Genomic DNA, 12,905 nt, shown 5'->3' on the forward strand with positions numbered 1-12,905 from the left:
TTTTCTAAGGAACGAGGGGACTGCGGGACCTCTCGGGGCTCCTCCTCTTTGTTCAGCTCCATGGACCCTTAACTCCTTCCACCTTCTATCAGTGCCAGCAGATACCTCATTAAAATGTTACTGAAATTTCTCAGAAACGTGGTCACAGGAGGGCCGTGGCCGTGGGCGGGGGGCGGTCCTGGCCACGGGGAGCTAATTACACGCCACCGCAGGAGCTTTCGAGAGCAAAAGCCACGTCCTCCCGCCTGATGGCAGGATCGCTTCAGTGACCCTCGGTCTGAGTGCCTGGGCAGCATTTCAAACTTATGGATTTTTCTGATCTCTGGCAAAAATTTTAATTACCCAGGAAGAATAAGCACGGCTGTGACGTCTGTCGCTGTAGGAAGTGCCCAGAGCTCCCATGCAGTAAAAACTGCTCCTTGGGCTTCCAGAAGGACAGCCATGGCTGTGTCACCTGCAAGTGCAGAGGTGAGTGCGAGTGGGGGACCCCCACCAACAGCCCGGGCACAGCAGCAGGGACAGAGGGGCGTCTTGTCAGTGGAACCGTTGCGGCGATGGCTGTCTGCTCTGACACAGACTGTCCCCCTCGGTGGGACCACCCCTTTTCCTATCCTCTTAGTAAACACTCACCATGGAATTTAAAGGGAGCATATAATGGACAAGCACACTGACCGAGTGAATCGCTGCTTAGCTCTTCAGTTTTGCTTGTCCCGGGACTTTAGCCTCGAGCGCCTTTCCCTTCTGCGTGGCTCCCTCTGCCTGGCAGTGGGTGGTGCAGTTCAGACAGCAGAGCTCCCCTTTCAGAGCCCCGGAGGCGGGCATGGCTGCTTCCTGGCAACACTGTTCCCATGAGAGCTTAGCCTCCTGCCAGCCTGCGGTGGATAGGCACACACCCCCGTTTCTTTGGTGTGGGGCTCCCTCCCACTCCGGGTGGTCCTGCAGCCGCCTGAGCATCTCGCTGCGCACCTCCCTGCCCTCGCCCCAGCTCCGCCCAGCTGCCCCCCCACTGTCCAAGGTGTCAGCATGATCCGCAGGTGAAGCAGTGAACGACCCCTCAGTCTGTTCTGTGTTTCATCAGAGTTGGACTGTTATCACCGTGGTGGTGTTTTACGACGTCAGAATAAACAAAAATCCAGCCACCGCTTTAATTGTGCCAGGGGCCCAGGATTTCCCCACTGGACGACTTCCAGAGCGATTATTCTGCGCATGTTAAACATAGGCCACACTTGCTGTGAAATCAGTGCTTGTTTATTGTATAAAAATGAAGTTAGGTGAAAGGAGTAAAAGTCACTACAATGCCACCAACAGGAGATCTATATGCTTTGCAGGTTTTTTCTATTTTCAACATTGCAAGCATATTAACTTAAATTCTTTTCCTGAGTGAACTGTCCTTTGTAGACGTGACTTTGGGTAGCTGGGTAGCATTATCTGTGAGGACACTGCAGGCTGTTCCTCTTGTGTCTTTATTTACCAAGGCTCCCTTCTGTCTGCAGAGGTCCCCACATCACCCAGCTCGCCTGCCCTGTCAGGCACATGTCTGTCCATGGATGGCCATCACCATAAAAATGAGGAGAGCTGGCATGATGGGTGCCGGGAGTGCTACTGTCACAATGGCCGGGAGATGTGTGCTCTGATCACCTGCCCGGTGCCCGCCTGTGGCAGCCCCACCATCCGTCCAGGACAGTGCTGCCCGTCATGTTCAGGTAAGAGCTCGCTGCTATCTGCCCAGCAGGGTCTCATCGTGTCTGTGACTCGGGGTTGGGGTTGAGGGGAGAGATGCAGGGACAACACAGAACACATTTCACCTCTTCAAGGTTGTTGTCAGCAATAGCCAGAGTCGGCCGGGTGCTATAAATGATGATCCAAAGACCAGAGAAAATTGTAAAGCTCTAACACTCCTTATTTTTGAATGCTTTACTCAATTATATTGGTCTTTGAGCTCCATTTGTGTAAAGGATTGTGGATTTTTGTCCTTAAATTCCAGCTCTCCATTTTACGGAGCATGGATTAAGGCTGAAGTCTTAGTTAATTGGAAAAGATTGGTGTTAATTTTATTCCATAAAAGCTTATTTATAAAGTAATATTGGAGATGGAGAGAATTATTGATGTCCGGAGCTATTGCTCTTTTTTAAATTAATGGATATGTGGCATTCTTGCCAAATGGAGAAATGTAGAGTGAGTGCACATCCAAAACATTTAAAATCATAGTAATGGTAATTAAGATAAGTCAGCAGAGGAGCAGAACAGATTATAACTCCTGGGGGTCCGAATTAATGGTTGTCAGTAACAGTAATTATTATCATAATGCTTCATCTAGTGTCTTCCATCCAAAGAGCTCAACGCTGTCTTATATTCATTATATCTTCCTCTACACAGGCCACTGGGACTTAGGGAAAAATACATTTAGGCAGTTTTTCATTTGGTAAGCAGACACAGAAAGATTAACTCTCTTACCCCAAAGTAAAACAATAAAACGGTACGTCAGCTGGAAGGAAGGCCAGGGAGAAGGGAAGTCTCCCATTCTTATGTCAGATCTTTTAAAGTTGAAAAGTACTTGTCTGATTTTGGAGTCATGATTGTTTTCCCTCTGGTCAGCCCTGCTCAGGTGTCTCCCTGTGGGTAAGTCCACTTCTGCGGGGGCCGCAGTCGGGAACCCAGGGCCCTGTCCTTTGCAGCAAGGCAGGACCCACCTGGGAGGGGAGGTGGCACACTCTGGCCAGGTGCACCTGCCATGGGGGGGCACCCGAATCTCATTCAGCTCTGAGATTCTGCACACCTCGGGAACTAAGGATCCACGTGCAGGCAGCCCTCCTGCCCTGTAAAGGACCAGGTTACAGTGTTTTGTGTTTTGTGTTCCCCATGGTTGAGTCAGTTGTGCTCCGATCGAAATTATTTCGCTTTACACGTGTTTTGCTGGTTAAATATGAAAAACCACTAAGTATCCACTGCAACAGAAGATAAATGAGCAATTTGATGGGACAAAACTCTGCGCTGACTCCTTGGGGAAGGAAAATGTATCCCAGTGAAGACCCCTTGCTTTAATTAAAGGTGTGAGTGTGCAGAGTGTGGGCCGCTCCTGGGTCTTTGCTAACCACACGCTCAGCGGAGACCGAGTGAGGCTGGTGCAGATGCAAAGACAGTCTGAGAACAGGTGCTTGACTTTAGAACTGAAAGGTAGTGGAGCCAGGACTGGTTTTCTCTGTAACAGAGATGTGAAAAGTGGTAATACGAACACACCCTGGATTATTGCCATGTCGCTGTGAGTACATGTATGAAAACATATACATTGGTTTACAGGGGTGGGCAAAAGTTTATTTACATGATACAAATAAATAATACAGTAATTAATAAATAATAATACAAGAATAAACTCGTGTACTCACAACTGTAAACAGACTTTTGCCCACCCCTGTATATGGCTGTGTAGGTATATTTTTCTCAAATATCTTTACTTTAGTGGATTGTCACACATGGCTGCTTCTGACTAGAGACCCCAGAACGGTTGAATTCGTGGACTCCTACTTTAAAGGATATTTTTTTTTCTTCTTCCATTCAAGGATCAGCTGGCTTTTCTTTCTGGGCTGAGTGAGCAGCTCCTAAACCCTTCGGATGGAAGATTTACCCAGCGATACTGTTTCTTGGTGCCTTTTTCTCTCTCTCTCCCTCACCCTCTACCTTGCCGTTTCTCCTTGAGCTCTGCCTCAGGCCCACAGGACATCTGCATAGCTGAGGGAGTTCCATCGAATGAGCCCAGGAAGGGAGCCTTCTTCCAGCATTAGTTTATTGATGCTCTCTGGGACAGTGTTTCGTTTTCTCTGTAAACCACAAGAAAGGCATTTTTGCCATCTCGCCCCGGCTCAGTTTTCATGCTTGCCTTCCTCTCTGCTTTCCTTGGACCCCGGAAGGTGTGGCCCAGTGGCCTGTGGATGAAAACATTAGCTAATGTCAGGTTTCTGTTGCTTGGCCTTCTGTGCGGTCAAGGTTCCAGTCTTGCAAGTATCAAAAGTTACCTCCTCAGCTGGAACTGAGCCCACACCGCTGTCTCTCATCAGCGCTGACTCTTGTGCTGACCAGCCCTTTGAAAATGCGAGCTCTTAGGTGACTTCAGCTCCGAGCATCTGTGCAGACGGGCGTTCTGGGGCCCGATCTCCACGGAGCCCCAGGCGTGAGCTCGCCGCGGTGTCTCCAGACTGCTGCTCGGCGGGGTCGGCACTGTCAGCACCTCCTTGAAATGCTTGTTGTATTTGGATTACACGGATATGGTTAATGTCTCCATGCTTCTCGTTTCCTCAGCACAGCTTCAGGGCAACTCCCAGTACCTCCTAGACATGTTCAGCATTAAATTCCCTCTCTGTCATTATCACCTCGCGAAGAGGCCAGATCGCCTCTCCCCTGGGGAAAGAAATCGTAGTTCTCAGCCTCTGAGCATTCGCCTCTCTTGATGATGCTATCGCCAAACAAATGTTTATTCTCAGGTGAGGGTTTCAGACTATTGATCGTGCAGAACATTCCTGCTCAGTTTGCTGGCAGCGGATCTAGTTTGGGGTGTGGCCTGCTCAGCAGCAGGATGTCTTTCCAAGCGTAAAAGTGCTCAGGGTCCCAGAGATAAGGGAGAGAATGGAGCACAGAGCAGCTGGAGATTGTGTTTAACCTGGAGGCATATCCGTGACCCAGATATAGACTTGGGTTCAGCTCCCTTGTCTGCCCTTAACGCTCAGAGCCCTCAGTTTCCTCATATGTAAAGTAGGTTATTAGTACCTACCTCACAGGGCTGGTGGGAGGGAGAAGTGAAGTAACACACGCAAAGCACTTTGCATGGAAATGGAGCCATAGCGAGCGCTCAGTGAATGAAAAAAAATCTTCATTCTGCAGAGCTCCCCTAAGAGGCTCTAGTTCTTTTAATAGTAGATGTCCTCTCCCTGTAAGTTAATTCTCGTTGGAGTCTCTCACTGTTACTGATAAATGTAAACCACTGACTCTCCCTTCCTAACGCTGACTCTGCTGCTGCCACCTTGCATTTATTTCCCTCACTGCTCTCCCGATAGGAACGGAGTGAGACAGCCCGCAGTCAGTCCATCTCTGTCCCTTAAAGCCACAGCCCCGGGTTCTCCAGGCGTTGGGGTGACTGCTGATGAATAACGTCTCGTGTTCTGATTTGTGTCTTCCCCAGATGACCTTGTGGTGCAGAAGCCAGAGCTCAGCAACCCCTCCATTTGCCACGCCCCTGGAGGAGAGTACTTCGTGGAAGGAGAAACGTGGAACATAGACTCCTGTACGCAGTGCACCTGCCACAGCGGGCGGGTGATGTGTGAGACAGAGGTGTGCCCGCCGCTGCTCTGCCAGAACCCTTCGCGCACGCAGGACTCCTGCTGCCCGCAGTGCACAGGTAACCGGCGCTGGGCCTCGGGGCGCACGTGGCCAAGGCTGCCGCACAGGCGTTGTCATTGCGCAGGACGGGGTCCCAAGGCCAGTCACCGGTAGCCCAGGCAGGAACACACGGCGGCCTGCTTTCTAAATCCATCCCACGTGTAGACCGCACATTTATGAATTCAGTATGCTTTGCGCCTAAGGTGACTTGGAGACAATCGCCTTTTTTCTTCTTGTTCGTTCTGCCATTTTTTTAACCCTGCCTCTCAGACTCAGGAGACCGTCCTGCTGCACCGAATTATTCCAGATGATGTTGCTCATGTGAAAGGCCATCTTTGTCTTTAACAAATGAGAAGAGCAGGTATTGATAAGTAATAAAATTCTCTGAAATATATAAGGGTGGTCAAGATCCTTTGAGAATTTTAAACAGGAATCGCTAAAATAAGCATAATGCTCACCCTCCCCCCAACCCCTGATGATTAATAACTTAAGATGCAAAAGAATTAAGTGACTTGCGCCGCATGTGCTAAGAGTAATATTGTTTCCCCCAGTCCTCCTCAGATAATCCGGCCTTAGTAGGTAAATTTATGGTCATGAAACAAATGTAATCAAATTTTGTCAGGATTTTAAACATAAGTTACTGGTTTGTAACTAAAGTAGCACTTTACTTACACTAGAATGAATGACTTTTTTCCAAATTAACACTAGAATGTATGACTTTTTTCCAGAAGATATTTAATTTGTATATATAAAATTACCAGGCTGACGGCTCACTAGTTTTATTTTACTGTTGCTTAATCTTTTATCTTTTCAACTTAAAATCAATAACCATTTACTTTCTAAATGTATATTCTGAGGGCAATAAAACATCAGCCCTTGCATTTTATTACTTTTCTCCCCCCACATTGGGGTATCTAGTCAGCTGGCCAGATCCGTGGCTCTGCCATTCCATCGGCATAGTCAGGGTCCAGGCTCCCCGTGGTCCGCCTGGATGGCCTGTTTTGAATTGCCTCGCGTGACTCTGCGGGAACGGCCACGTACCTCACCGCTGTCGGCACACTGCTGCCGAGGCGTGACCATCTTCACACAGAATCTCCCGGGTAATTAGCCACCGTGGTGATGTGAGAGCCTAATTAGTGCGGCGTCTTTTCTGGTGTAATAGTTCATATGTATTATGTTGTTAGGATATGTGCAGCCCAGTCCCTACCATATTTTTGTCATTAGCACTGTGTTACTCAGGTGCAAATTCTGCAGATGGTTCTGTGTTACTATGTAACCCTGACTATTCCCGTCCTCCTGGTAGCAGCCACTTTCAGTCGCCGCCTCATTGGTGATCATGAATTTGTGTCCATTTAGATACTCATTTCACAAATACTATGGAATGCCTGTGTTGAGCCGTGGGGATCCCCAGGTCAATGAAGATAGACACAACTCCCGTCCTGTGGAGGAGCAGTAATCGGAAAGAATGGCCCAATGATCCCGTATTCTGCGTTTTAGTAAATAATGACGAAGTAAGAGAATTGCCTCTAGGGAAAGAATTAAGAGCACGTACAACCCGGGAAGCTTTAACTAAAGCGGCAAGTACCCCTGGTACCACTTGTCCTGGGACCTGAGGGCAAATACAGGAGTTTGATTAAAGGAGGGGGAGTGGGGGAAGGGACTTCTCTACCACCAGTGGCCCAAATTCATTGGCAGGACACCTGACTGGACTCAGAGGTTCGGCCCAAAGGTGAAGGGCTGTTGTCCCTGCTTTCTCTCCTAAATTTTTAGACTGAGGCTCGGCATTGCTTGAAACAGCTAAGCTATCATAACTCACAGCAGCCTCATGGCAATTTGCAGAGCCTGGTGCGGACTAGAGAGTGGATTGTCCTGATTTTTAGCCAAAGCAAAAGTTGGCATTGGTCACTCTTATAAAGAAATTACTCCTGGGCATGGATGACCCAGAAGGGTCACCGAGGAAGTAGCCCTCTCTCGCCATCTCTGACCTGTGTGGATGTGGTCTGTGGATCCGTGCCTAATCCTGGGCCTAGAGCACATTCGGTGCAATGGCACTGTGCCTGCTTTTCAGCTGCCTTTGGGACTGGTAATAGGCGACATGGTTACACAATTTGAAGGAGAAGCCGTGGACCCATTTCATGGTGCTGACCTCCTTCCGCCCTCCAAGGGGCTCTAGTTGTCAGACTTGCTGGCTGTAGGGTGTATTCCTGAGGCAGGTGGAAGGAGGTCGTGACCGTCAGGGCTTCTGATTCACTGTGATGACTGCGTGTCCCTCTCAGCTATCCCTGTGTCCTGGCTGAGAACAGCCGAGTTCCTGAGGTTGATTCTGAGAGGGGCACATGATAGTTCTCACAGCCACGTATCCATTGAGAAAACGTGGTTCTCATGACGTTTGCTAGGTAGGAACGTCATGGCCTCCTGAGTCGCGCAGGTGGCTAGTGGCACTTTCTCTTACCAGCGAATGGTGAGATTTCTAAACGAGGACCCTCACTGACATTTTCCTCTGTTCTATCCCAGTGATTTTTCTGCTTGAAGTTACACTTCTCATGTAGTTTCAGTGGAGGACAGGGCGCAAAGGGATACCCGGGTCCCCATTTCCAGTGGTAACTAGATCTGGGATCCCTCTGGTCAGTCTTTATTTTGTTGTTGTTGTTGTTGTTAATGCTCACCTGGGGATATTTTTTCCATTGATAGAGGGAGTAGAAGGGAGGGAGAGAGAAACATCAAGGTGAGAGAGACCCATCGACTGATTGCCTCCCACACGCACCGGCTGGGAGCCGGGGACAGGGGGGTTGACCCTGCAACCCAGGTACAAGCCCTGGACCGGGAATTGAACCCTCAGTGCGTGGGCCGAGGCTCTAGCCACTGAGCCACACTGGCTAGGGCTGGTCAAAGCCTTTAAATAGGGAAGACACGTGACATCTGTGTGGGCACCTCCTTATGAGTGGTGTAAGTTTCTCTTCATCTTTCGGCTGTTAATGTGAATGCCTGAGCGCTGGGATATTACATGTAGGGGTTCCGGGGTAGGTGCGCTGGGAATCTGTTTGGTTATTAATCGCTTAGGACGGCGTGTAGCTGCAAGGAAGAGAACCCAGCTGCCGTTTTTAAACAAGGAGAGCTTTCTTTTAGATGCATTACAGGAAGCTTGGAGGCAGGTGTTTATTACCATTAATGCAGTGTCTTAGTGATGAAGGCCTTTCTCTGACAGGTAGGATAACAATATTGCAGCTGCAGGTAACACACTCGTATTCAAGGCAGAAGAGTGTGGAAGGATGGCAGGAGCACCCCCTCCGCCCTTTGAAGAAAGTGAAAGCTTTCCCAGAAATGCCCTTATTAGCCGTGAGGTCCCATTAGCTGCAGCCAGGTGACGTGGCCACCCCCAGTCACCAGGGAAACCGGAAAAGCAGGGAGCGGGACGGTCCTGCTTGACTCACACCCAGTGACTCAAGTCCTCAGCCACCCCCCAACAATCAGGACTTCGGTGGTAGAGTAGATATTGTGCAGGCCACCAACAGAACCTCTCAGCAGGTCCTCTGTGGTCCTTGTTTTGCTTTAAAATTCACACCCGGGCTAACTCAGACCTGCTGTTTCGTGACCGAGGCATTTCTTTAAGGAACGTGGCACACAAAGCCACGGCGACCGAGCGCACTTTCCGCGAGGCCCCGTGGTGGCCGGCAGCGCCGTCTTCTCCCCTTGACCCTCGGTTCGCTCTTCCAGATGCACCCCTGCAGCCCGCCGCGCCCCGTAATGACAGCGTGCCGAGCTACTGCAAGAACGATGAAGGAGACATATTCCTGGCGGCTGAGTCCTGGAAGCCTGACGTCTGCACCAGCTGCGTGTGCATGAATAGCCTCATTAGCTGCTACTCCGAGTCCTGCCCTTCAGTGTCCTGTGAAAGACCTGTTTTGCGAAAAGGCCAGTGTTGTCCCTACTGCATAGGTAAGACCAAGAAAAAAAAACCCTTCGTCTCTGCCGGGGCCACCAAATCTACACACTGACAGCCCTTTGCCCAGATCCGTTAATAGTTTTGAAACCTGGTTTTCTGGTTGACGTGCCACACAGAGCCAAAGTAGTCATGCCAGGCTGGGGAAAGGTGGGGAAGACGTGTTCCCAGGCTAACACATGCTGAGAATAAAATGCTCTCGGAATGTCATGATGTTACGGCACTGTCCTGTTCTGTGGGGCTGCTTGGCATTTCAGGATTTCCAAGATCAGAACTCTCTCCCCGCCCTGTGGTTCACAGCCATCGTCTGTTCCTCATAGAAAGACCACAGCGCTCAGTGCATAGAGCTTGCCTCTGCCTTCAGGTCAGCTAACTGCAAAATGCTAACTCAGTCTCCCAGTTATCTCCTCTATCTGCTGACACTTAATTGATTCTGGTTCAGCCACACATTGTCTATCTTCAGGGCCTAGGACACAAAGTGAGGCCTGAGTAACAGAGCCCTCTCTTTTCTGGGACCCGTGGGGACACGTCTTGTGAGCAGAGGACATACGTATATTAGCCCCTAACATCTATACCAAAACTTGTCCTGTGGGCACAAGCCAGATGCTGTCCTAGAGTCCAGAAGGCAATGCTCAGATAGCTGGCAGCTCTGACACAGGCACAGTCCCTGCTCCCCAGGCTCTCTGCTGTCCTTCATTGCTTTTGTACCAAGTAAGGCTCATAAAGTCACATGAAAGACTGGGATATCTCCATCCAGGAGTGAACCTCTAGTCAGAGTAGCAGGTGGGAAGTTAGGCAAGCTGTATTAATTGTAAGCATTGTGCACTTTTTTGTTGGAGTTTTGCATGCTTTTTAGGTACAAGTGATTGCATGCATTTGGGGTGATACCTGAGGAGGGGGAGAGATCTTCTAGCCATAGCACTCTGTAGCAGTTCCCATGGATGAGCCCATGAATGGTGCTCAGGTGCATATTGGCCGTGACTCAAGCTCATCAGGACAGTTTCCTCTCCTTGACTGTGACCTGGCCACTAGGCCAGGAGCCACTTACTCTGAGTCTCATTCTAAACATTGGTATACAAGAGGTGGAAAGATGTTTTAAAAACATAATTTCTGCTCTCAGGAATTTTACAAAGCTCAATTTTCTCAGTGTAATGGTCAGGGAGTATTTAAGCTTATGTCTGAAAGCTGGATTCTCTTTCAATAGGTTGACCATCTATGTAATTTATTCTTCAAACCATGATGCTTTTGAGAGTAAAAGAAGATCTATTAATAATTTATGAAGGGAGAACAGCTGTAGACCAGGAGTGTCCCAAGCAGATTGGGACATGTGGTTGCTCTCCCTCTTAGCGACTGGATGTTGGGTTCTGCCGTAGCACCCGTAAGCTTTGTACCTCCTGAGGGGAGCCAAAAATATACCAAGGCATACATCCAGCTTAGTGCTACTGGTCTTTTCAAAGAGCTGACCAAAATTCCTACAAAAAATAGCACTGCCTTTGGTGAGGTCTCAATACCTCGGCTGCTATTTCAGGCCAGGGGGTGGGAGGAGGCGGGTGTACAGCCAGTGTCACCATATTTAAACTTCAGAACGTAATGCTGAAAGAAACAGTTCATGAATCAACCAGGGGTGCTTGGCTCACGCTCAGCTAACTAGGGCCCAGGAGGCCTGAGACTTCTGGGTCACCTTCAAAGGAATCATCTAGCAGTGAATCTTCCTGTGTTGAAAGTTCTTAGATTATTTTGTTTGGATAGAAGTCCCTGTTGTGTTTTGCTCCTTAATTGATACAACTGTAATTAGTAAATTGCCCAACTAGAAAATTTGTTTCCAAAGGATAAATGGTAAATCATTTCTCTGTCTCAGAAAACCAGTTTAACAAATTCTGACCTATGAAAAGATACCTGCAAGTCATAGTATTCTCTGTCTTTGCTTTTTTTAAAAATTTATTTATTGTTTGTTTTTGTATTTCCTGTTCCAGTTTCTGCTTCGTTTAGATTGTCCATTCTTTAGTGTGAGGAGGGAAATACCAATATGGTTATTTTGACTTTTAAGTTAAATTGCGAGCACTTTCACTAAGTCATGGTTCAGATAAGCCCGTAATGGTGTACTGGAAGTGTTGTTCCTGTTACGTCTCCCCCCACAGCTACTCCTGCTCCTCACTGACGCAGGTGTAATTGTACCCCGTAAACCTATGACTTACCTTCTGGGAACACTGAGCGTTTGCTGAGCGCACTGTGTGCTGCTGTCACTCATTCCTCTTCATGCTTCACACACGCTGTTTTATGGTTGAAAGAGTCATGAATCCCCTTCTGTATTCATCATGCTTGCTTGGCAAGTCGCCTTGACCCTTGCCCCCGTGGCCAAGCTTACCAAGTCAGGCTCGGGTCATGACTGCTGTGGGATTTTCTGACTCTCGAGTGTGCTCCCTCCCTCCCTCCCTCCGATTCATTCTCTTACAGTTCCCCGTCCATGGCCCCTCTGAGGAAGGCACCAAGCCTCGCGGCCCTAGCACCCCTGCAGGCAGGTCCTGTGCCTCAGTGGCAAAGCCTCCATCAGCCTCCAGAGATCACCTAGCAAAGGGAAAAGGTGGAGAAGCCGTGGTTTTTGCAGGTCTCTAAGCCAGTTCCTCCAGTGGGTGGGCACCAAGGACCAGGGTGGGCCCTACCCCCATCCTCTGCTTTCCCAGATAAGCTGTTCCCAGGATCACGTGACCTCACCGCGCCCGCACAGCTCCTTCCTGGGTGAAAAGTCTCCCTAATTAGTCAAAGCGCCTCAAACCTGCCTTTAATCTGACCTCTCTTTTTTATAAAACCCCTAAGCATGCTGGCTTTCACCTTGTGAAGCATTCTTTTCTCTTCCCATAAGAGAACTGAGAAGTGGTGATCCCTCTAAACGTAGTGTAATTACGAGTCTTTGTGTTGCTTTCAGCTAAATTATCCAGCGGCTAATGTGCGGTAATCACGCGCCTCTCTGATGTGTGAAGGCCTCGTATTGTGTGTGCTGATTCAGGAGAATGCGTAACAGGCGTAATGAACAGGATTGAGGATTAATTTTGTAAAGTGAGCGGCTTTGTCTAATTGCTTATAATACCACAGTGACCCTCAACTAACAAATGATTAATAATTTTCTTCTTCAGAGAGGGCAGTGTCTGTACTTCATACCAAGTCAGCCTGTTCCACAGCCTCCTTTTTGCTTGGATGTGTTTAGTTTTAGGTGCCTTTCCCGAGAGATAAATATATATAGTGTCTCTTTGGAACATCTTTCGATCCTTGTGTGTTTAATTCAGCCCAGGAATGAAACACAGTAAATGCAGGGGTGGGCAAAAGTAGGCTCACAGTTGTGAGTACACTGGACACAGCGTCGTCTTGTATTATTTACTAATTATTGTATTATTTGTATTATAACTGTAAACCTGCTTTTGCCCACCTCTGTATTTAATTTTATATCTCTTAAGATCTACAACCCACGGAATTGCACGTTGTACGTTTTTAAGCCATTTATGTTATTACACATCTTCATTGGAAGATTTTTCACAGCAGTTTCTCCAACGTGTTTTCTTAAGATTAAAAACATCTTTGTGTTGGAAAAAGAACTTACTTTGGA

At 48.4% G+C, this 12,905-nt stretch overlaps 1 protein-coding gene across 2 annotated transcripts in view; it reads left to right on the forward strand.

Moving 5' to 3' along the window:
- Window positions 1-12,905, forward strand: part of CRIM1 (cysteine rich transmembrane BMP regulator 1) — a 165,753-nt gene that overhangs the window by 137,559 nt on the left and 15,289 nt on the right. For both annotated transcript variants that reach the window (XM_087823471.1, XM_087823470.1), the window contains exons 10-13: window positions 347-468; window positions 1,494-1,703; window positions 5,171-5,386; window positions 9,082-9,303. In XM_087823471.1, coding sequence (XP_087679597.1) covers window positions 347-468; window positions 1,494-1,703; window positions 5,171-5,386; window positions 9,082-9,303 — 770 coding nt within the window. The remainder of the gene's footprint in view (window positions 1-346; window positions 469-1,493; window positions 1,704-5,170; window positions 5,387-9,081; window positions 9,304-12,905) is intronic.

Source organism: Miniopterus natalensis, chromosome 13, assembly GCF_054644295.1.
Source record: "Miniopterus natalensis isolate mMinNat1 chromosome 13, mMinNat1.hap1, whole genome shotgun sequence".
Classification (NCBI taxonomy): Eukaryota; Metazoa; Chordata; class Mammalia; order Chiroptera; family Miniopteridae; genus Miniopterus; species Miniopterus natalensis.